At 43.7% G+C, this 25533-nt stretch overlaps 1 protein-coding gene across 2 annotated transcripts in view; it reads right to left on the minus strand.

Annotated features, from left to right (window-relative positions):
• Positions 1–10452: 10452 nt before the first annotated feature.
• Positions 10453–25533, minus strand: part of MMRN2 (multimerin 2) — a 32656-nt gene continuing 17575 nt past the window's right edge. The window contains exons 2-7 of one of the 2 annotated variants that reach the window (XM_090278336.1): positions 17666–17794; positions 17472–17578; positions 17256–17336; positions 16376–16504; positions 14462–16213; positions 10453–11624 (exon numbers count right to left, since the gene is read on the minus strand). In XM_090278336.1, the coding sequence (XP_090134462.1) occupies positions 11239–11624; positions 14462–16213; positions 16376–16504; positions 17256–17336; positions 17472–17578; positions 17666–17794 (2584 nt within the window). In that variant the 3' untranslated portion in view covers positions 10453–11238. The remainder of the gene's footprint in view (positions 11625–14461; positions 16214–16375; positions 16505–17255; positions 17337–17471; positions 17579–17665; positions 17795–25533) is intronic. The other variant, XM_090278337.1, reaches the window with a different exon arrangement.

Genomic DNA, 25533 nt, shown 5'->3' on the forward strand with positions numbered 1-25533 from the left:
TAAAAGTGATATCAGGAATTAATGTCAGAGACTTGTTCAATATAAATATTTTCTCAAATAACATGTTTTTTAAAAATCAGATGATGACATATTTGAAATCCTAAAGTCTAAAAGAAGTTGCATGAAGCTTTTCTTCTCTCCTTACTTTTACCCTTAAATTTCTAAGTTTATCCAGTAAGTGAAATATTTAAAGAAGAAGAAAGTATTATATGATGCCATAGTTAATAATTTTTAAAACCCTAGAAACCATTATTTGGTTTCACAAATTGGCATTTAAAAAATGTGGCCGATCTCTGTCATCCCTTTAAATACTTAAAACAAAAACAAAATACCAAAGGTACCAGAATATAATAAAATTTAACCCTCAAAGAAAATTGTGCTGATAAATATCTCTAGAACTAAAGCCACATCAGGATTGGCATCAATGTATTTATTTTAAGCTTTCCCTGTGTTTTCTGATAAAATTTGAATCTAATTCTCTGGATATATTTTCACAAAATTTATTTCAATCAACATATCATGTTGCCTTTTCAATGTCCAGAACTATTTCTAAACTTAGAAAGTGACTTAATTTTTTGAAAATTGTTTTCCTAGAATGTGCCAGAATTATCGTTTACTTTTTTAGAAAAAAATAGTACCTTTCTTCCCCCAGATTTTTTGCTGCTGTTTAAAACAAAATACAATGCAATTTTTAAAGAAAGATGCATCTCACCCTAACTGGTGTGGCTCAGTTGGTTTGGCATCATTCTGCCAGGCAAAAGGTCATTGGTTTGATTCCGATCAGGGCACATGCCTGGGTTGCGGGTTTGGTCCCTGATTGGGGCGCATACGAGAAGCAACTGATCAATGTTTTTGTCTCACATTTTCTTTTCTCCCTCCCTCGCCTCTCTCTAAAAATACATAAATAAATATTAAAACAACAAGAATCCTGTGTCTCTAAGTTAGCCTAAGATAAATTTGATATTAAATAATTTATTCCAGGGAAGATTTTATAAATGAAGTCATTTCTTTTCATACATGTCGTTTTGAAATGTTTCTAAATATCTAAAATAATTTCAATAGCAGAAATACTAATTGATTTATTAAAAAGGATTGTTACAGCTCTCATACTATCTAAAGGGGTAACATTTGTTATTGGCTTGGGTCAGATTTATTCTCTGCAGTTCATCTTCTTGCCTCAGTGCTGTTAGGAGAGTCATAATGAAAACTGCAGACAACTGACATTCACAGAACCAAATAAAATCTAGGACAGCATCAAATGAAGCCACATGTTATGATTATCCCATAAGGAAAGTATGTGTAATACTGCTTTTGCAAAAGATTAAATATATTGTAATTTTAGATTGTGCTCTGTACTACGCTTTCAGTGGAATTATTTAAGCCCTTTTAGTGGCTGTTGTCCTTGCCCATTTAAAAACAAAAATGTAGTATACATTGTATAAAATGAAAATACCATTATAACTTAGAGAAGTTGTACATAGACATTGAAAGAAGGGTTAAGAAGTTTCATTATGCAGTTGTAAAACACCAAAAATATAGATTCATCTTTGATATGTAACGCACTAAATGTATTTTGTACAGCATCTGGTTTAAAAGGTGCCTTATTACGTTTACCATTAATTGCTTTGTTCTATATATAGATTACATGCAATGTATCTTTTTTTAAGTAAATAATCTTATTTTAGTATACTTTAGTAATGTGTTTTGTGATACTCGGACTATATTATGTATCAGAATACATGTCTGGTAGGTTTTATAAAAAGTTAAGTTAGTGTACATACATATGTCCCTGAGTTGTGGATGTCAGCTACCTGAAACCCAGTACAGAGCACAGGGCAGGTAAGTGGCCATACAACCACAGACTTTCTTTTGTGTAGACGGAGAAGTCATAAACCTATTAGAATAAAGGTTGTTTTGAAATTTTCTTTTCTAGTTCTAAAAATACATTCTTATTGCAGAAAATTTGGAAAACAGCGAATAAAAAAGCAAATAAAATTATTGAAAATTTTATTGCCAGATGTTACTGCTATTTAATTGAATGTTTCTTTTCTATTTTTTTCTGCTGCATATTACAATATTAAGACCATAGTATGTCACTGTGTAGTATTGAGAGCATAACTTTTTTTTAAAAATTGACTGTGTAATATTCTGTCACGCAAATGGAATAATTTATAGTTCCCAATTAAATATGTGGGTGATTTGCCATTGTTTTTAGAAAATATAACCAATTCATTGAACATCATTACATACATAAACCTTTGTATATTTATTTTCTTAGGCCACCTTTCTAAAAAATGAGCCTATACTAAATAAGAACTTTTAAAAGATAATTTAAGATGGAAAAAAAAACTAAAGTTCTTATTAAGTATTGCTGCCCAGAGGATTTCTCATTTACACTCCTATTAACAATGTAAGAGCGTGCTCATCTCACTATGTGAGCAGTTAATTTCCTCCAAATTTTCTCTTTCAGCTGGCACAGTGTCTGGTGTCTTGTCCTATAATTGGCTTCTTTTACTTGGAGAGAGTAGTGGAATCTCTTAATCTATCCTTATGGCGTTCCTGCTACAGCAAATGCTTTTTTAAAAGCTTAAACTTCAGGGAAGCAAAAATAGCTTTTTTTCTGTTCTAAAACAGTACTATTCTCCTTCCTGCACTTATTCTAGCCACCTATCAGAGCTGTTTTCAGTTGTTTGTTAATTCAGTCAGTGTGCCTGGTGATACCTTTTCTTAGGCAGTTGAACATGTTACATAGTCATAAAATTTTGGGACTAGTTGATTTCTCCCCCACAAAAAATATATGTTTGGGGATAATTGCCTGTTACAGAGTAATTCATAATGGGAATCCCCATTTAGTGTCAGTGTGAAAAAATAGCATGCACTCTCATGCAGCTTGATGAAGAATCAGATTTCCTGGGTGTATTAAAGAATTGCTAGCTTTTCTTCATGTATAAAACATAAAAGGTTGACCCAAGAACCGGATAAAAATATTTCTCCTTCCCACTCGTAACTGTTACTCTCACTGGTCAGTTGGAAGAGTGCCTTTTTTAAATTTATTTATTTATTTATTTATTTGTTTGTTTGTTTGTTTGTTTGTTTGTTTGTTTTTAGAGGGGAAGGTGAGAGAAAGAGAGAAACATCAATGTGTGGTTGCCTCTTAAGGGCCCCCATCTGGGGACCTGGCCTGCAACCCAGGCATGTGCCCTGACTGGGAATCAAACCAGCGACCCTTTGGTTCACTGGACAGTGTTCAATCCACTGAGCCACACCAGCCAGGGCAGAGTGACTAGTTATAAGGTTTCTTTAATAGTATTACTAGAGTAGAGTATTAAGAAATAAGGACATTCTTTCTTCAGAATAGTCTAATCTTGTAGGTAATTTAAGGCAGACACTAATTCAGTTGTTAAGTCTTCCTTCAATTGGAGAAGTATTTATCTGCCTGTTGCTAGTGCATGGACCATTTTTGACACTAAATGCATTATTAAGTTAGCTGCATGTTCCTATGAAGCCTTGCTTAGCCCTTGGAGCATTACAGTCTTGACTAAGTGGACATGGTTCACTGAAAATGGCCAGCCATTGGTGTAAGGCAGAGACCATGTAATGGAACTGGCACTGTTCTGGTCATGGGGAGTTAAATACTGTGAACTCAGGCTACCAGGAGAAATGGCCAAATTACCTTGAGGCTAGGAATGAGGAGGAGGGAACTTAGAAGCAGAGACTAGGGCTCAAAGGTTAATCCATAATCACCCTTTCAGGTAGAAACTGTTATTCTCATTTTTAGTTTGAATACATGTGGCCTACCTATTACTCCTCTGAAGTTTATCTTCCTGGTCTTTGTCCAATTACTTTCACTCTGAGTGCCCCATATACTCTCGGAATGAATTTCACTACCCATATCCTAAATTTTATACAGGGAACCTGAAATGTTACCAATATTTCAAAGTCAATATGAAAAGCTTATATTGGAAATTTTTCAAGGCAGAGGGCCGTTTTTTTGTGGATTATTTACCTCTTTTAAAAAAGCTTTTACTTACTTTTTAATTATATATTTTTTTCCATTACCATGTAGTCCCCTTATACCCTCTACCACACACACTCACTCACTCACTCACTCACTCACTGGCAATCACCACACTGTTTTCTGTATTCATGAGTCCTTTTTCCATTTTGCTCAATCTCTCCATCCCCTACCCTCACCCTCCCCTTAGCTGTCATCCTGCTCTCCATAAGTCTGTCTCTCTCTCGCTTATTAGTTCAGTTTGTTCATTAGATTCCACATATGAATGAAATCATATGGTATTTGTCTTTCTCTGACTGGCTTATTTCACTTAGCATAATGTTCTCCAGGTCCATCCATGCTGTTGCAAAGGGTAAAATGTTCTTTTTCACAGCTGAGTAATATTCCATTGTGTAAATGTCCCATAGTTATTTTATCCACTCATCTACTGATGGACACTTGGGCTGCTTCCATATCTTGGCACTTGTAAATAATACTGCAGTGAACATAGGGGTGCTTATGTTCTTTCAAATTAGTATTTTGGGTTCCTTCAGATATATTGCCAGAAGTGGGATTGCTGGGTCAAAAGGCAGATCCATTTTTAATTTTTTGAGGTATTTCCATGCTGCTTTCCACAGTGGCTGCACCAGTCTGCATTCCCACCAACAGTGGAAAAGGGTCCCCCTTTCTCCACAACCTTGCCAGTGCTTGTTCGTTGATTTATTGATGATGGCCATTCTGAAAGGTATGAGTTGATATCTATCTCATTGTGGTTTTAACTTGCATTTCTGTGATGATTAGTGACATTGAACATCTTTTCCTTTGTCTATGGGCCATCGGTATGTCCTCTTAGGAGAAATGTCTATTCAGGTCCTTTGTCCATTTTTTAATTGCATTGTTTGTTTTTTTTTTGGTGTTGAGTTTTGTAAGTTCTTTGTAAATTTTGGATATTAACCCCTTATCGGATGTATAGGCGAATATATTCTCCCATTCTGTGGGTTGTCTTTTCAGTTTGTTGATGTTTTCCTTTGCTGTGCAAAAACTTTAGTTTGATGTAGTCCCATTTGTTTACTTTTTCTTTTGTTTCCTTTGCCTGGGGAGATATATCTGATAAAATATTCCTACAAGCTATGTCCAGTATTTTGCTGCCTATGTTTTCTTCTAGGATTGTTATGGTTTCAGGTCTAATGTTTAAGTCTTTACTCCATTTTGAATTTATTTTTGTGTGGTGTAAGGAGGTGTCCTAGTTTCATTTTTCTGCACATATATGTCCAATTTACCCAACACCATTTGTTAAACTATCTTTAGCCCATTGTATGTGCTTGCTTCCTCTGTCAAATATTAATTGACTGTAAAGATGTGGGTTTATTACTGGGCTCTCCATTCTGTTGCATTGATCTATGTGTCTGTTTTTTTGCCAGTACCATGCTGTTTGATTACTAAGGTCTTATACTATAGTTTGACATTAGGTAGCATGATTCCCTCAACTTTTTCTTCTCTCTCAGGGTTGCTGTTACTATGTGGGGCACTTTGTGGTTCCGTATACATTTTTGAAATCTTTGTTTTAGTTCTGTGAAATACGTCATTGGAATCTTGATAGGAATTGCATTGAATCTGTAGATTACTTTAGGAAGTATGGACGTTTTAATGATGTTCATTCTTCCAGCCCATGAACACAGTATGTGCTTCCACTTACTTGTATCTTCTTCCATTTCTTTCTTTGCTGTCTTATAATTTTCCAAATACAGGTCTTTTACATGCTTGGTTAGGTTTATTTCTAGGTATTTTATTCTATTTGAAGCAATTGTGAATGGGATTATTTTCTTGATTTCCCTTTCTGTTAGTTCGTTATTGGCATATAAAAATGCAACTGATTTTTGGATATTAATTTTGTATCCTGCTACTTTGCTGAAATCATTTATCAGTTCTAGTAGGTTCTTGGTGGAATCTTTGGGGTTCTCTATGTACAGTATTATGTCATTTGCAAATGATGACAGTTTTACTTCTTCCTTTCCAATTTGGATGCCTTTTATTTATTCTTGTCTGATTGCTGTGGCTAAGACTTCCAGTACTGTGTTGAATAAAAGAGGTGAAAATGGGCATTCCTGTCTTGTTCCCGATCTTAAGGGGAATGCTTGTAGTTTTTGCGCATTGAGCATGTTGCTGGCAGTGGGTTTGTCATATACGGCCCTTATTATGTTTGTGCAGAAAGAACCAGGCTGTGCAACAAGGCTGGCTTTTACCTGCACCAGACCTAGGGGATCTGCCTCTGCTTGCAGGCTTTCTTTTGAGTTAATCAGTGAATGTCTTTCAGCTGTACTCAGCAGCAGGGCTTATGGGGTGGTGAATAGTAATTCCTGTGGGTGGGACTATTGCTTCCCCGCATGCTGATGCCAGTTGGAGGGAGGTGCTCTGCCTGAGCAAGATGGCTCCTGCAGTACGGGGGATGAGTCAGCATGGGGATCCAGGCCGCTGTTTCTTCAGTTTTCTCCTCAGAGCCACCAACCCCAGACTCTCCTCAGATGTCTCTAGTCCACTCTGCCCTCCCTCTGCCAGAGCCCAAGATAAGTGGCTGCTAACAAAATTTTGTGCATTGACCCTTTAAGGGTCTCTCTGTGTCTCCAGCTGTCTCTCCCTAGCAGGCAGAAACCCTGCTGCTTTTCACAGCTGGATGTTATCCAGGTTCCTTTCTGGCTCTGATGCTATAGGCTGAGGAACCCAGCTTGGATTTTAGACCCTACACTTCTCAGTGGGAACCTCCCAGCTGTGGAAATTCTTCCAGCACTTCAGCTGCCACCTGTGGGAGCCCAGCCAGCCCTCTCACATCTCCTCTGCACTCCATACCAGTCATGTGGTGAAGTGGTTTCTTTTGGCTATGGTTGTAAGGCTTCTCTCCAACTATTGTCCAGTTGGTTATTCAGGATGTTTTTTCTATAATTGAGTTGTATTTCCAGTTTGGTCCTGGGAGGAGGTTAGTGTAGCTTCCACTTACTCCCTCCCCAACCTTGGGTCCCCGGCAGCCATTTTTTAAAGCAAAGTTAGAATTGGGTTGCTGACTCTGGTTGATGAAGCACATCCATTGCCCTTTTTTCTGTTTCTGTCCTGTACAGGTATCCAAGTAAGTGTTGAAAAACATTTAAAAGAATTGAAAGGCTGTGGCAGAAAAGACCAGCACTTGTAAGGAGTCATTTCAATCAAACACTTAAAAAGTAGTTTTTAAAATTTGATTCTGTCCTCATCCTTTGCTAGCATTTTGACTGGAGATGGAATCTGACTCTGAAGATATTGCTCATGACCTTCCAACATCCCTTATGGCCAGGGAGAAATGTGATGTTTGTTTGATTTAGTTCTTTATAGTTTAACTTATTGATGTTTTGAACTTTAAACTTGCATGTCTGGATACATTCATTCTGTTACTCAGTACTAATTAGGTTCTTTCTTTTAATCTCTCCTTGGATCTGGAAACTTCTATTATTTGTTTATTCCCTTTTCCTTCTCTCATTCTAGAACTATTATTAGACAAATACTAGGTCTCCCGGATGTTTCTTCCAAATTTCCTAATATGTCTTTCTTATGTTACATCCTACCTTCTGTTTTTCAGCCCACCTACTATTTTTTTGAACAACCAAATTTTATTTTAACAGTATTTTGAAATAATTTCAAAATCCCAGAAAAGTTGCAAAATAGTATAATGAATGCCATTTACCCTTCACCCAGATTCATAAATTTAAATTTTGCCACAACTGCTTTTTTATCTGTATGTGTGTACAAGAACTGCAAAGGCTCTTCTTGGAATTTATGTTCACACTTTCTTCCCAACTACTTGGAGTAAATTGTAGAGCTCATGCCTTTATTCCTAAATACTTAAGGGATGCTCTGTTATATAACCAATTATGTATAATTATCAAAGTTGGGAAAGTTAACATTAATACCGTAACAATTACCTGCAATATGATAATCTGTAGACCTGTTCAAGTTTTGCCAGGTATTTTTAATAAACTCCTTGCAAGCACATTTTCCTGGTCCAGAATCTGTCTCTGATCTTGCATTTAGTTATCTCCTTATTCTCCTTCAATCTGAAACAGTTATCCAGCTCTTTTGTGACACTGACATTTTCTAGAGTAAAGGCCAGTGAGCTTGTAGACATTTGTGTTCTCTGGGCATCACATCAGGACACCAGAGTGTGTGTCTTCTTATTATCACTATGGACTCAATGGGTTTTAGACTTAGGTCATTATTTGGGCTGCTGGGAGTTAATCACACTGGCTCCTGAGCTCTTCTGACCTGTGCCCATTTTTTTTAAGCACTTCTTTTAGGCACATTATGATGCTCCAGGCTCACTTGGTACTTTTCCTACTTGAGTCAGCCCTTTTTCAAAAGCACTCTAGTTCCCTTTAGTGGAGATGATATCTAGAGGCCAGGACCTGGGTAGCAAATAATTAAGATTTATGTTTACAATTTTTGTATTGTTTCTAGAGATTTTATATTCCAAAAACCAGTTTGTTGAGTTTTAGATCTTGTTCATGATGCTAATTTTCCACAGGTGTTTGGCACTTTGGGGCTAGTTGCTCATCTTACTGTTAGTGAATCCCTGCTCACCTCAGTTCCACATTCCTTTTTTTTTTTTTTTTTTAAATCAGGGAGTGACAGGATAGTAGCTGTTGGTTAGAGCAAATACTAAAGTAATCCTTTCCTCTTTTTTTGCCTACTCAAGAGGATCTAGGTTTTCTCCCACTCCCATTTACTTCCTCCATGCACCCCTCCCCCTCAAGGTTTTGTCATTGTCAAACCAGGTTTGGGGGAGCTTCTTGATGGAGGAGGGCGGGGGATGGTGCTCAGATTTTGATGTTTTCAAGATTAACATGGGATATCAGAGGACCCCCAAGTGTTTGACAGACTGAGTTTGAGTTTGGGACTCCCTGAAATCACTCTCATTTCTTCAACAGTCTCAAATGCTTGGAGTTATGATTTCCTATTGCTGTTTTATTTTTCTACTTCCTATTTTTTAGGAATTACTAAAGCTTCCTGGTCTACTTATGACACCCTTCGTTATTGAGTGATATTTTTGAATTTTTTCTCCCCATCAGATTCGGGGAGATATGTTACCATTGTGTACCCAGTAAGCTGTCTTGTTCAGGACACCAGAAGTGAAGGGTGTTTAAAAATTGACCCCGGCATCTACTTGAAGGCAGTGAAAAAGTCTCCACCCAGAGATATTAGATGCTTTAGTAGAGATAAGAAATAAAGTAAACTTCAGAATTCGTGCTGATCTGGAGTCCTAGTTATAGAAGTGTTAAAACAGAAAGTTTGCACTTAAACTTGATATTAAGGTTTGGTGATATTTGCACAGGAAGCACCCTACCTAGAAGAACCATTGTTTCTTTAGTTATTCCAAAAACTTTGCCAGAGTGACTCATCTATGCTACTGGCAGAGTTCACCAGTTAGCACTGCTATTTATAACCTTTCTGTGCGAGAGCACAAGCCATGTGAGGGTTGGAGGACAGGTGCCCTTTATGGAGATCAATTCACTCCACTCTGCGTATTGACTGCAGTACATTCCAAGTGGAAATCTCAAATGATAAGACGGCATTACCCTAATGTTTCTACTTAGTCATCAGCTCAGCCTGACCAGTAAAAGCAATACTGAGCAGAAAGAAGACACGGTGTGGTTTTTGTAGCAGCAAGGGTGACCGGGTACTGCCTTTCCAAGCTTGGGTCAGGAGAGGCCCACGTACATCATGCCTTGGGGCCAGGATTGATCTTGGCAACTGAGAGCTTGGTAAGAGACCCTGGCCAGAGGCAAGGGCAGGTAGGTGAGAGTTGAAGAGGAGCTATTAAGACTAACCACCTCATACTACAGATGGAAAAAATTAAAGAAATGTTGTGATTTAGCCCAATGTCAACCCATCAGTGGTAGAGTGGTCTGGTATACTATTCCCTCCAACACTGATGTTTTAACACATTGAGCACACCAACCTTAGTGGTACATAAATTCTGAGGGGCAGTCTGAATTAATAATCCCTAGGAAACATGAGAAGGGCTGGAAACTAGTTGACCTTGACAACCAACTCCTGTCCTTTTTTATTACCCAGCCCAATCTGATTTTCTTATGGAGAAGAATATAGTCAATAAAAATTGAATACCTACTACTGAAAAAAAAACATTTTTTGACAACTAGATGACTGCTCTCTCAAGCCTGTTTGCTCTAGGATCTGTAATTTTTGAAAACTATATATTGGTATTGCAGGAATAACTGTAACTCTGAGCTATACTGTCTAATCCAATAATATCAATACCTACTGTGGAGGCCTCTGTGTGTTTTATGTGGAATTCACAGAAATTGTGAAGATATGGCCTAGAAGAATGAAAGGCACGTTTATCACAAATAGTTTAATTCTGTCCCACATTTCTACCTACTTTACCAAATCATTCGCGCTCTGTAAGTAGACCAGGCAGAGATTTGAAAGATACTGCTTTATTTTCAAAATGATGAAATTGAGGGAGATTTTTACAGTTATTTCACTTCCTCCCTTGGCTCCCTTCCTGGTAAAAATGCTAATAAGAATTAGGGTGGTCAAGGCATTGGAGAAAGTAAAAAGGTGAAAGCTATACACATTTTAGTTCATGTTCGGCATGTCTTGGCTTTCTGTATGAGGCAAGGAGAAAAAGAAGTGAAGTTAAAGTTACAGATAAATTCATGGAAGGACAGACTAAGGAAAAGATACTAATTGTGTTTCTTTTGGTTAACTCAGCCAGGCCTTTGTTTTCACTTAAGACTGATAACCAGTTTGGTTTTCTCCTGCCCTGTAGTGATTGGAGAATGGTTTCCAATATTGTCCAAAATGTCATCTCTATTTTAAACAAATTCCTTCTGGGAAAGAATGATTTTCTAGCATAAGATTAGGTATATGAGGAAGTGGGAGAAAGGTTTAGTGTTGTACAGAAGTTTTCAACCACAGGCAAAATACCAAAGAGGCTAGAGAATACAGGGAGGTAAAGAGCTAGAGTCCAAGCCATGCTGCCTCGGAAGGTATCCAAACCAAGCTTGACAGTACCCGACCCAGAGTATTTCACTGCTAAGAAATACCCAAACCCAGTGCATCTAGAGGAAGGCCCCTTGTCTTTGCAGGTTTCCAGGGAAGACCTAGACCAACTTGGACGGTCTCCAGACCAACCCCAGGCAGAGCCTCAAGCCACAGGGAGGTGGGCACGTTCACAACGTCTGGTCAGCTGTGCCCAGTGTTCAGGTCTTGAACATCAGGAATCCCCCGAATGCAGTGCCCGACGGGCGTCTCTTCATTACTGACCCCTGGGTTAACTCAAACCACACTCTCTCATCTTTTTGCAGCTCAGCCATAGCAAAGGTAGTTGCTGTGCTTCCACCACTCTGCTCCCCAGTGGTACTGACAGGGGTCCGATGGTGACCTCCAAACACCAGCTGCCCTGTGCCTGGCCCTGGGCCGAATTCAATGCTCACTGCAAAGAGGTAGACCCCACGCTTGGGAGCTCGGAAATAGCCATCTTCTGGGAAGTAGCTGCTGCCGATGTTGATGTAAGTAGTGTTGAACTTCACTGTCTGAAGAGTGGCCATCCCTTCTGAAAAGCTGGCATAGAAGGCCACAGGGAACCCTGGAACACAGGAGGAAAGTGCTGAGTGACTCACTCCCTTGGATGGGAAATTAAACTGAGACCTGCCTTCCTCACTTTATTAACATTATAAATAGGCCTCTATTGCTAGATAACCTAGGTATTCTCAACAGCAATTTATCTCAGAGAGTGGGAGCTAACTGGCCAATTCTTAGTATTTCACTAGTTGAGAGAAAAATGAAAGTCTGTTGTCTCTACTGGTGTACATTTGTGAAAAGCACCTTCTCCTTTGCTCCTTTTCTTTCCAACATCCTTGAGACATAAGTACCCCTGACTGAGAAAACTGAGTCTTGAGTGCTTAACTGGTCCAAGGCTTGTTGATGGCAGGCTGGGACAGGAGCTCAGGCCTCTGACTTCCATATTACTGCCACCTGCTAGGGATCTTGAGATATCCAAGGGAAAGAGAGAAAATATACCTACCTATCCTCAAGGTAAAAGTTACTAACACTGATGAGATAAGGAACAGTGAAGAGTGGTTCCTACCAGATGTTTGGCACAGGACCTTGGAGGGAGAAGAAAAGAGCAGTGGTACCAGGAAAGAAAGGTCTGTTCAAGCTGGTCATCTGAATGTTTTCAAAATGTTGCACAGAGCACTGGCTGCTCCAGATGACACTAATAAATTATCAAACTGGGGACTGTCCTTGGAGCTCCTGATTTCTGGTGCTTTTCCCACTTGAAGAAGCATGTTAGCCAGCCTTAGGAGGGTAAATAAGACAGAGGATATAGGCATGGAGACAAAGGAAGCCCTTTGTGTACATGGTGAAGGTACAGTGCCAGAAGGAATGAGTTAAGCTCCTGGCGAGGGCCAGGAGATGGGATGGGAAGAGTGAGTCCCACTGGGCTTCCAGCCATGACATTGGCCTTCGTACTGATGAGGTGATGCTCCTTGGGTGCTCCCTCAACACACTTGTGCATGTTCTCCTCTCTCTCTCTCTTTCCCTTTCCCTCTCCCTGTACCTCTCCATCCCTACCTTTCCTCATTTCTCAGGGGATGAAACCAAGACCTAAAGGAGGAACAAATTTGCATAGCAGTTAGTTACTTAGGACCCAGAACTAGAGCCCCAGCTCTCTGACTCCTGGTCTAGCAATAGCCTTGTGAATGACAAACTTTGCTCTTCTCTAGTTCTGGAAGATTTCTGAGAAAGTTCAGAATTGCTTTCCCATTTGTGTAAGATTGTGTCACATCAAAGACCCGCTACTGGCCCTGCAGTTCCCCCAGCACCCAGAAGGCGGGGCACTTGCCCAGCCTAAGGAAGGCCGGCCGAGAATGCCCTCTGCCGGCATTTTGTCTCCCTGCACCAGGTCCAACCAGCCTGCCTGTGGAGCTTCTGAGGGAGCCACCACCCAGCCTGTGTGCACTCAGGAGAAAAGGCTGTGCTTCCTGATTTGCTAGCAGGCAAATTGAGAGTAGATTTCCCTGCAGGGTAGAAATTCAAGCCCTATGGGCTTCCTGGAAGACAAATCGGGGAATTTTTAATTGTAAGGGAAAACTTAAAATACTGTAGTGGTAAACTCAGATCCCTAAACCATCAGGCAGTTGAGGCCTTGCACCACTCACAAGTGGAATAGAAATGGAAGTTAGCGTAGGTGGCACAGCCCCAGCCCTGAAAATGCTGGGCAAACAAAAACATTGGCTGTTTTTCTACTAAATGTTAAGCCTTGTGCTAGGTGTTTGGTAAACGTGCCTGTTTGTCTTCATAACAATTTTTTGATGTAGGTGTGATACTCCCATTTTACAGAGGGAAACTGAGACAGGTGGCGTTAGAGCCTGTGCTCTGTCCACTGTCCCCAGGGAGATCCAGGTCTCTGGGGCCATAATGGAGGGGCAGTGGGAGCTGGCTTGGGGTAGGACCTTCAGCAAGGCCTCAGATGTCCCACATGCCAGGCTGCGGCAGGGTACAGACCACCCAGATGGTGGCCTTTTATCTAGCCTCACGTCTGGGCGAGGAGGTGGCCATAGTCCCAAGGCTAGCCTCTGGCAGGAGAGAGTCACTTGAAGCACAGAGCCTAGTGGTCCCCTTCCCAGGGCCACACTCAGGGAGAGCATGGGAAGGCTGACCGCACATTACTTTAGCCTCAGAACCAGGTTCCCAGGTTGGGTCCCTAGAGCCCTGCAGGGTCTAGTCACCCAGGACAAGAACCAGTACCCTAGAGACAGCTGGAATTGGTTCAGGGCTCCTCTGTGCTTCTCACTAGCTGTGTGAGCAAGACACTTTCCCTGATGGAGCCTCAGTTTCAGGTAAGATGGCAGTGATAATGCATTATTGAGCTGCTGTGATAATTCAACATGGCAAACCCCAAGAAAGGCATTGCAGGGGACCTAGCACATGGCAGAAAGACTGTCCAACTATTAGCAGAATGAGCTCCTCCCATGGCCCAAGGCCTTCCCCTATGGGGTGCTGCCCCACCCATACCCCGGTTAAAGACACATGGTGGGTGGTGAAGTGGGATGGGTGAAGAGCTGAGGTAGAGGGATTTGAGGAAGAAAAGGAGGCATTCCCTTCCCTGCTCTGTGGTCAGTGGCAGGCAGCCAGACCTGTATATACGAGCCTCAAATGTTTACATGGAGGGGCTCTGCCTGCTCACCAAGGTCTGGTTCTTGTGACTTCTACCTCCTTCTACTCGAATGAGCTTAAGATGCGCTGCCACCACCACCCCCACATCAGCCTCAGTATAATGTAGGTCAATGACAAGGTGGGCCCTGAGTAGTCATGACTACCAATTGTTCTCTTTCACCCCTACCTGCTGAGTCAAGAACAGCTGCTTGCAGACAGCCTGTCCTCCTAGACTCCCTAGTCTCTCTGTGTCCAGGAACTCACCCGCCTCGTGGAGCTCTGCTCCCAGGGCACTGGCCAAAGGTTCCACTTGCTGCTTGTCCCTCTTCCTGGAAGCTTCCTGACCTCTTTGCTGCTTCTTCCCTTTCCTGCCCAGCATGGCCTGCAACTTCCCCAGGTCTAAGCTGATGTTGGCTGCCACAAGCCCTTGAAAGTTCCCAAAGAGGCTGTGGAAGAGCTGCTGATGGTGCTCCAGGCCTCGCTGGGTGGTGGAGAGTGCTCCGTGGAGACTCTCTAGGGAGCTGTGGAGGGAGGCTGCCCAGGAGGCCTCACAGCACTGTCCCAGCTGCTCCAGGTCAGGGCCCAGGCGCTGGAGCTCCTGTGCCAGCCCCACAGGATCGGTCCCAGCAGCCTCCTCTGGCTCCGCCTCATGGCTGGACTCTAGGCGCTCAGGGCCCAGCCTGCCACCCGCTGCTGCCTGTTCCAGGGCCAACACCCTGGCGACCAGCGAGGCCAAATCAAGCGTCTGCTTGCTCAGCCCGCTGGTCACGTCTTGCAGGCCGGCGCGGATCTGTTCATAGCGCAGAGGCAGTGGGCCAGGTGCCTCCTCGAACATCATCATCTCTTCGCCAAATAGCGCTGTCAACACGGCCTCGTGCCGGAGAGCGTCCTCCAACAGGGCCGCGAAGGAGCTGTGCAGCTGGCGGACCTCCAGCCGGAGCTCGCTCTCAGCAGCCTTCAGCGCGCCCACCTCGCGGCTCAGTGCCTGCAGCTGGGTCCGGAGTCGTGCACGGTCAGCCCGAGCCTGCTTTCCCTCTGCCTGGTGTTCAGACACCGTCTGCGACATGGCGGACACCGTCTGCGACATGGCGGCCACCGTGTGGCTAAGGGCCTGCAGGGAGGAGTTGTCCCGCTGGGGCTTCTGCTCCAGGCTCACCTCGGTGTCCTGAAGGGTGCGCACAGTGTTCCTTTGGCCCTCCTGGACAACGTCCAGGCTGGAGGAGAGCTTCTGGCAGTTGCAGTCGGTGATGTACTTCATGAGGTCAGCGTAGCCGCCCTGCAGGTGCTGGAGGGTAAGGTTGAGCTCCAGGAGCTGCCGGTCAGTCTCCACCTTGTTCTCCTCCACGATGAGCGACTTCTCCATCAGCATCACCCGCAGTTCACGCAGTGCCTGTTGGTTCACCTGCAGCTTCTCCATCTGCTGCTCAACCTTGCTGATCTGATCGAAGGTCTCATCAGATTCGGAATATAGCTCCCTAATCTCTTCTACATGCTGGGCGAGGGTCGCCTTCATGTCCACCAGGGTGCTCTGTAACTCCTCTTCCCTGCGGCTGGTGACCAAGTGCAGTGCTGAGAGGTTCCTCTGCAGCTGGCCCAGCCTGGCCTGCATGCTCTCTGGCTCCGGCCTTGCTGCTGCTGCCACCAAGCTGCCATTGGACCCCAGGTGCTCCTGGGCCTTAAGGAGCCTTTTCAGTTTGGTGTCCACATTGGCCTGGACCTCGGAGAAGGAGTGGTGCAGGGAAAAGTTCTGGGCATGTAGGCGGTTCTCCATGTTCTGCTGCAGCTGACCCACTCTCTGGGCATTCTCCTGGACCTTGGTCTCAAATTTGGCACCAAGCTCCTGGAAGTCAGCCCTGGGCACAGTACTGTCTTGGACCATCTTGATGGCTCGTCGGTTGGCTTCCACATCAAGAGATAAGTTTTTTATGGCCTCAAAGAGGCTGTGCAGGCTTTGATTAAAGGTACTCCAAATGAGGCTGAAATGAAGCACTTGCTCCGAGGATCTGCCAGGAAACTCTGCAACAGATGCATGTTTTGACACAAACACTGGGGCAGATACCCTCCCCAAGAGGGGGCTAGAGAGTGGTCCTCTGAGGTTTGGGCCTTCCTGCTTCCCCTCCCACTCATGCCATTGGATGTAATCAGGTTCTTCCTCAGCCCCTGGAGCCTGCCACTCACCCAGCTCTGCCTGATTTGCCTCAGATGTTTCAGCTGTGAGGTTGTTTGTGTGGTGAATGTCATTCTGGAGATCTCTCAGCAGGTGTTCCTGTGGCACCATGATGTTGCTGGTTTCTGCAGCTGGGTGGCCTGAAGACACATGAGACATGAGGATCAAGGGCTAACTCTCCAGACCTGAGCAGATCATAGGGTACAGAGAAGATTTTGGGTTGAGAGCAGAGACGTGTGTGCTGATATCCTCTGAGCAGCAGCTTAGAAGCCTTTAGCCCCAGAAGGGAAAATCCATGGTAAGTGAGCCCTCCCCCTTCTGCCCACACCCACAGCAGACATGACTAATTGTGGCATATTTTCCTCCTTAGCCACATAACATGACCTCTCAACATTATTGTAGATGGCCCTTGTCAATAGATAGGTGTTCACCACATGGTGGAACTCATTCACCATCCCAACCTTGGCCCAGCCTTGAAAGGCCTAACAAATGCGACCTTTTAGTGGTTTTCCTATGCTGACTCAAGAGCAGGGACAGCAAGACTTCTTGTCCCTGGTTGAGGGCCAAGGGTGTTGGAAGGTTTATTCCAGGCCATGGGAACTTGTGCTGTTCAGGGGGTAAGGGAGGTGACAGATGAAGCTGTCCTTCCTAGAAAATGGGGTCAAGGAAAAGGGTACATGCACTTTGCCAGGAGGCAGGACACTGAGAGCCCTGTGAACCTGGCCTCCTAGTTGTGGAGTAGGGTGATGCAGGGCCACAGAAGGGTCTCTCCTGAGTTTGGGGGCAAAGTGTTCCTGAAATGGCACCGCCTTATCAGAGGAGAACTAGCCTGGACACATTGGTCCTTCCTGCCTGCCCACCCCTCCTGCACTTTCCAGGAAAGCAGCATACCAGGTTCAAAGCCAACCAGTCCATCCCAATGCTCCTGGAGACCATCATCTGGATCTGCAGGCTCAGGGACTGCACGGGGATCTGCAGAGAAGAGGCATCAGATACTGATCCCAAGAGGTCAGAGGAGCTGCCTGGCCTCTGGGGTGAGAGGTTGATGTGGTAAGGGACAACAGGGAGCCCTACCATGATGTAGTATGGGACCACAGGGAGCCCTACCATGGTGCTGGCAGTCGGAGCCAGCAAAGCCCGGGCAGCATCTCCAGGCCACAGAGGCCAGCACCTTCTGCTTGATCTGGTACACCGGCTTGTGGGCCATACGGTACCTGGAGGAAGAGAATCAACTCAGTGACTCCAGGGTGAGCCAGTGCAGGAACTGGACCAGTGGCCTACCCCAACCTGCCCCTACTCACATGACTTTGACTTTCTGACAGTCCAAAGCTCCCTGTGGACATGGCTGCTGTGAGTGAATGAGGAATTTCTCTGTTTTGCAAGCAGCTATGAAGGTGACCAGCTTGGACTTCTGGTAGGGGCACCAGTTACTGGAAAAATCAAGCCAGAGAAGAGGGCTGCTGAGTCATGCCTAGGCACCCACAACCCTTCCTAGAGGTCAACAGGAAGTGCCAGTGCAGAGTGCCCTACCCCCACCTACCTGCTCTACACAATGCCAGGAATTCTGGAATCCTTTATCCTGAGAAGGGGTGCTCTGCATTATTCATCCCTCAGCTCCAGAGCCAGAGCTCCACAAACACTGTAAGGGCACTTGTTCCAACACCTTCCAGGGAGCCTCCCCAGGGCCAGCACAGAGAGGCTGAGGAGCCCCCCAAAAGTCATACAGCATAATTACCCACAGCAACAGGAAGAACTGTTTCTCCTGGTGCCAAGGGGGCAGCATGGTGCCAATGGGCCTAAAGAATCCTGAATTTGAACTTCGCAGTTTCTTGTTGTGAGACATTTAGCAAGGCATTTAGAGAGTTTCCATTCTCCATCTATCCAATGGAGATTGTAATACCCACCTGCAAGTGAGCAGATGAGTATCCAGTGCCTGGCTCCTGACAAATGCTCAACGAACACTGCAACATTTCCCAGGAACCTCCCCCATTACCCCTCACATCTTTCCTCACCAGAGACGTGGCCGCAGGAAGGGCACTTGCTCCCTAGTCATGCCCCATTATGTCCACTATGGAAATAGACTTGCAAATAGTTAAAGAGAAAGGCAGCTGGGACAAGTAGTCCCTTCTCTGGGAAAGACCACCTATACCAAGGTCCTACAAAATGGGTTTGGAGGTGTGCTCAGCATCCAGGATACCAGGAGGCAGCCTCCTTCTATGTGCCTTGCAGGTCCAAGAGTGGGGAGATGATCTCTGCTGATAGACCCCAAGTTCACTGACTTGGTGGCAGACTTGATGGGCTCAATAGAAGGCCTTTCCTCTGCAGTTAGCTCCCAGAGCAGAGCTCTCCAGAGTTACAAATGACAATGACCTCCATGGCTCCATTCAGCTCAACACCTCTTGGGTACCAGGTGCTGGGCTCAAGCTCAGCAGCATTCAGTGCTGATTTGGAAGTGCAGACTTTCCCTTCACAGTCCCAAGGGAGAGCAGGCAAACTCAGATGATGTGGTAGGTGCTATGACCTGAGGAGACTTTTAGGAGGAGGTGATAATTGAGCTGAATCATTCACAGAGAGGTGAGATGAAGCACCAGGAGATACGACAGAGGTATGTGGCTCCACAGAGGTGCAGAGGGTGTGGGTAAGAGACTACTTGGGAGAGGCTGCAGAGGTAAAAAGCCAGATTGTGGAGGCCTGGAGTGCCAGCTGAGGTGCAGAACTATGTCTGGAAGGCATGGGAAATCATGGAGGGGTTTAAGCAGGGAAGTCACATGACTTCATGGGTGCAGAAGGAACAGGAGGAGGCAAGATGTAAGTGGTTGTGTCAGGATTCTAGGTCAGAGATGGTGGCAGCTTGCACTGGATGGTGGTAGTGAATATGGAGAGAAATGGCCACATTGGTGAGATATTAGGAAGCAATGTTCAGGGACCTTGGAGATGAAGTGGCTATTGGCACTGGGCCTTTATTTTCTGGAGTTAATCTCTGTCCTGGGACCACCAGGCACTATCACACAGGGATGCTTCCAGGGAAGGGGTGAAGGATTGAGTGACCATATCTATTTTCTTTTACTTTTTCTTTTTTTTTTTTTTTTTGAAGTGAATATACATTTATTAAAAATAAAGATTTAATGATTGGCATTTCTAGATCTCAGTTTTCTTTTTCTTAATGTATTTTATTGATTATATTGTTACAATAGTTCCAATTTTCTCCCCTTTACTCCCCTCCACCCAGCATCTCCCTCCCCCAGCAATCTCCCCCCAAGTCCATACCCATGGTTTGTAAAAAATAACTATCCCTCCCTCTCAGATATTAAGACCCTTTGTAATCTTGTAGAGGACAATGGGCGAAGGTCTCAAGCTCCTCTAGCTGCTTCAAGCTGGACATGGTCGTCGTCCTACCTACCCTTGGGTCCAGAAATCCCTAATAATAGTGGGGGTGTGGAGGGGAGGGACCATATCTATTTTCAATGCAGAGACCGCCAGCCTACTTTCCCACTTCGCTCCCAGAAGCTTGGCAGGCAGCCTTTACTTCTTGGCAGCAGGCTGAATAAGCTTGACAGGTAAATGACTTTGCTCAGGAGGAAAGACCCAACCAGAGCAACATAAAACATCAGAAAGCCCCATTTGTACGCCTGGCTTCCAATCAGCTTCACAGTCTCTCTACTCTTAAGTGGGCAGATATTTCAGGCTGACCCTTGAGAATAATCTCTATTACAAAAGAGGGAGGTCAAAACAAGCAAAAGAAAAAAATCAACTTGGAGAAATTCAATACTCTTCAAAGAGAAGACAATTCTCCAAAATTTGCATTAATATTGCTAGATTGATAAGCCTGCTTACTGGAGCCAATAATCAAGAAAGAAAAGGAAGCTATTAAAATTGGGGAGAACAAGAAAGAGCCATTGAGAATTAAAAAGATAGCAGTAGAAATGCTAAAGACATGTAATAATGATGTTAGAAAGCCCTGGATGGTATGGCTCTGTGAATTGAGTGCAGGCCTGTGAACCAAAGGATCACTGGTTTGATTCCCAGTCAGGGCACATACCTGGGTCATGGGCCAGGTCCCTGGTTGGGGGCATGCAAGAGGCAACCACACATTGATGTTTCTCTAATTCTCTTTCTCCCTCCCTTCCCCTCTCTCTAAAACTAAATAAATAAATAAATATTTTTAAAAAACATTAGAGAGTAAAATTAAACAAATTTCCCTAAAAGAAGAGCAAAGAGAGAGATAGAAAGGAGAAAAAGATTAAAAAACAAAACAGAACAGAGGACCAATGCTGGAAATTTAACATCTAAACAATAAGAATTCCAGAAAGAACAAAGAGAACACAAGGAGGAAACCATCTAAGAAGAAAAAAAAACCCAACAAAAAACAGGTATAGGGACTTCGTCAAGATGGAAGCATAGGTAAACACAGCTTGCCTCCTTACAAAGCCACATCAAAATTACAACTAAACTACAGAACAACTATTATCCATAACTGCCAGAAGTTGAGCTGAGTGGAAGTCCTACAACTACAAAATTAAAGAGGAGGCCACTTCAAGACTGGTAGAAAGTTCAGAGACATGGAACAGGCTGGCCCCACAGCTGCGTGTGGTGTATAAAAATTGGGAGGGATATCAGGAGTGAGGGGTCCCAGGCCCACACCAGGCCACCCACCTCAGGGTTCCAGTGCCAGGAAGATAAGTCCATAACTTCTGGTTGTAAAAAACCAGTGGGGGTTGAGACTGTGGAAGATAGAAACTGCTGGAACCACAAGCAACTCCTCTTAAAGGGCCCATGCATGAACTTACTCACACTTAATGCCTCAGAGCTCCAGTACCAGAGCAGCAATTTAAAAGGCACCAGAAGCATATGGGGAGGAACTGAAGTGTCTGGCTTCAGGGCAAGAGTTGGGGGATAGCTTTCTTCCAGACATAAGTGATGGCAGAGGCCATTGTTCCTCTTCTGAGCCCTCCCTCCACAGAGCTACAGAGCCAGCAGGTAGATGCCATATCTGAGACTCCATCAACTTAACTTATAGTACTTGCTCCACCCTGATTATTCCCTGAGCCTTTTCCCCAATCAACTACAAGAGGAGGATGTACAAAGCCCACATGATGGATGCACCTTGAGGACCCAGCTTGGGTGATAGGGGAGGCTGTGCCACTGAGCCCTACTACAGGACACCTACTACATTAGTCCACTCTACCAAGCCAAGGAATAAAAGCAGCTCTACCTAATATGTAGAAAAGAAAAAAGAAAAGAAAAAAAAAAAAAAAACACCTCAGGGAGGATACCAAAATGTGGAGCAAAGAAACATGGCCCAAATGAAAGACCAGAGCAAAGCTCAAAAAAAAAAAAAAAATAACTAAACATAGTGGTGACAGGCAATCTACTAGATGCATAGTTCAAAGCACTGGTTATAAGGATGGTCAATGAACTTAGGAAAAGAGTAGATTAACTCAGGGACAACTTCAGCAGCATAAAGAGGACATGGAAACCATTAAAAAGAACCAGTCAGAAATGAAGGATACACTAACTGAAGTGAAGAACAATTTATAGAGAATCAACAGTAGAGTGGATGAAGCCAAGAATATAGGAAAACAAAAAACACCCAATCAGAACAGCAAAAAGGAAAAAAGAATACCAAAAAAAAAAAAAAAAAAAAGATAATGTAAGGAGCCGCTGGGACAACTTCAACTGTACCAACATTTGCATCATGGGGATGCTGGAAAGAGAAGAGAGAGAGCAAGAAATTAAAAGCCTATTCAAAAAAGTAATGACAGAAAACTTCCCTAACTTGCTGAAAGAGGTAGACATACAAATCCAGGGAGTGCAGAGCCCCAAACAAGATGAACCCAAAGAGGCTCATGTCAAGATACATCATAATCAAAATACTACAGGTTAAAGACAAAGAGAGAATCTTAAAAGCAGCAAGAGAAAAGAAGTTAGTTACCTACAAGGGAACTCTCATAAGACTGTCAGCTGATTTCTCATCAGAAACTTTGCAGGCTAGAAGGGATTGGAAAGAAAAATTTAAAGTGAAGAAAAGCAAGAACTTACAAGCAAGATTACTCTACCCAGCAAAGGTATCATTTAGAATCAAATGATAAATGATAAATGATAAAGAGCTTCCCAGACAAGAAAAAGTTAAAGGAGTTTATCAACACCAAACCAGTATTATATGAAGTGTTAAAGGGTCTTCTTTAAGAAGCAGATAAAAAAATATGAACAATAAAATCACAATACATATCTATCAATAATTGAATCTAAAAAAAAAAAAAGAAAAAGATAAATAAACAGAAAAGAAACAGAACCATTGATACAGAGAAGGTTTTGATGGTTGATAGATGGGAAGGGTATGGGGGGATGGGTGAAAAAGGTGACGGTATTAAGAAGTACAAATTGGTTGCTCAGAATACTCATAGGGATGTAAAGTGCAGCATAGGGAGTATAGTAGCCAAAGAAGATACATGCATGACCCATGGACATGGGCAATGGTGTGGGGATTACCTTTGGGAGTGTGGAGGGGGCCAAAGGAGGAAAAATTGGGACAAATGTAATAGCATAAACAATAAAATATAATTTAAATAAAATTGAATGAGTAAATAAAATTTTACATATAAATACAATTTTACATTTATATTGGATTTTCAGATTACATCAAAGCACATTATGACATTTTAGAACTCTGGGAATGAAAATGAGCTTACACTTTCCAGAGAGAAAAACCAAGACACATACACACCACAGTAATACTGGAAACTTGAACACAGTGGAGAACTGCCTTCAATATACTGAAGGAAAATTATTTCCAATTTAGAATTTAATACCCAGCCTGTCAATCAAGGTAAGGAAAGCACAATAAAGACATTTTCAGCATGCCAGTTTTAAAAATATTTTCTTCCTCAGCACCCTCATCAGGAAGCTACTAGAGCAGTGGTTCTCAATCTTGCCACCGAATCTTCACATCAAAGTCTTCAGGTAGTGTGCTAAAAATAAGAGCCTCTGGGTCCCACCCCAGGACAGTTAAAAGAGATTCCCTGGGGTTGTGGCCTGGGCATCAGTATTTTAAGTTATTTAGGCACTTCCCAAGACTAAGTGTCACTGTGCCAGAAGTGTTCCACCAAAACAAGGAAGAGGGAAAATTCAAGATGGCAACAGTGTAGGTAGAGGTTACACTCACTCATCTCCTCCCAGGATCAAGCCAGAATTATAAATAAATTATAGATCAACCTGAGTAACCAGCTGAAGAGTAGCTGAATAGAGCTCTTATAACCAAGGACTGACAAAGGGAGCAACATTAAGACTGGTAGGAAAAGCGGAGATGTGGAAAAACCTGGCCCTTCACCAATGTGTGGCAATTGAGAATCTGGAGAGATGTCTCAGCTGCAAAGTTTCTTCCTGAGGAGTGAGGGCTCTCAGCCCCAGACCAAATTCTTCAGCCTGAAGCACCAGAGCCAGAAAGAAGAGTCAACATTACATCTGGCTGTTAAAATAAATGGGAATTTCATCTGCCAGGGAGAGACTGGGGTCTGCTAGAAACTTGTATGCCCTCTTAAAGAGCTAGCACACAAAATCTCATTCGTGGCCACTTATTCTAGGTTCTAGCAGAGGGAAGGTGGCTCATAGTGGACTGTAGTCATACAGGGAGAGATTGAGTTGAGTGGCTTTGGGGAGAGGGATGAAGGTACAGCTGCCAAGTTCCCTGTGCAGAATCCCTTTCCCACAGACTCCATCTTTCCTGGGTCAAGTACTCCCTTCTATATGGCATCAGCCTGGGGGATGCACTAACTCCCCACCTTCCTGATTCCCTGTGGCCCTTCCCTGCCAAGCTCGCAACCCACAGAGGAGTATCCTGGCTGAAACCCACCTGGGTCCATGGTAAAGACTTCCTTGGTGGGCTCCTGAGAGGGTCCAGGCAGACTCAGAGTGTGTCAGAGACACATAGAGACTGAGTTGTATGGCTATAGTGCAAGGGACATTTTTCTCTCACATGCCTGACTGGGGCCACTGTTCTTATGCAGATCCCTCCCTCTACATGGCCAAATCTTGCTCTGTTTCAGCCTGATGAACTCGCCTCACCCTGAAGGCTCCCTGAGTCCCCAACCCACCACAAATGTCTGCAGGTCCCAGGTGGGTGGTGGCTGGTCTTGGAGTACACTGAGACTTTTACTGAGTGGCCTAAGACCCAGCATTGGCACTGAATTTGAATCTGTATCAAGTTGATAAACACAATTCACCCCTACCTGGTGACTCACTGAAAACCTACCTCACACAAATGGGTGTACTGCTAGAGGCTCTTTCAGTGACTGAGTTTAACAGACTGCCAGCGGGTAGAGGTGGATCTCTGAGTTCTTGAGCCTTTTTTTGATTTGGCCCTGGGCTTGGTGCTGGTAGAAGCTAGCCTTGGTTTGCAGCTTGGCCTCTCCCATGCACACCTAGGCCCAGCAAAGGCAGCCACAAACTGGATCATGTTGTAGCTCCAAACAAGTACCCCAGAAATGGTCACAGGCAGTATCTGATATTGACCTGTGCTGGAATCCTTCCCAATGGCCCCCAAACCAACACACCCAATGTGGACTTCAGACCACATCAAAGCATTACCCAGTTAGTTCCACAAGTGGCACACCCAAAGGTAGATCTCAGCAGGCACCAGATCATGCTGGAGCAAATTCCAGCTCATGATTCAGCCCCACACAGTAATTCATACACTGTAGGGGTTCATCCTCATAGTCTGCCAGCCTGAGGGTCAACCCTGCCCATGGATGGCTAACAGCAATCAAGAATTAACTACAACAGGAAGATTCACATAACTCACACATTAGATATTCGTGGAGAGCCCAGCTCAGGTGATCAAGGCAACTGTACCACTGAGCCCCACAAGACTCCTACTACATAAGGCCATGATGCCAAGATTAGAAGGCACAACAGACCTACCTAATACAGGAAACAAATATGTAGAGGCAGCAAAAATGGTGAGACAAAGAAACATATCAAAAATGAAAGAAAAGGAGAAATCCCTAGAAAAAGAACTAAGTGAAATGGAAGTCAACAATCCACTAGATCCACAGTTGAAAACAATGGTTATAAGGATGCTCAAAAAACTTAGGGGGAGAATGGGTGAATTCAGTGAGAACTTCAACAAGTAGTAAGGATAAAAAAGGACACAGACTTCCGGCCAAGATGGAGG

Source organism: Furipterus horrens, unplaced genomic scaffold (genome assembly GCF_987537825.1).
Source record: "Furipterus horrens unplaced genomic scaffold, mFurHor1.1.pri manual_scaffold_5, whole genome shotgun sequence".
NCBI lineage: Eukaryota > Metazoa > Chordata > Mammalia > Chiroptera > Furipteridae > Furipterus > Furipterus horrens.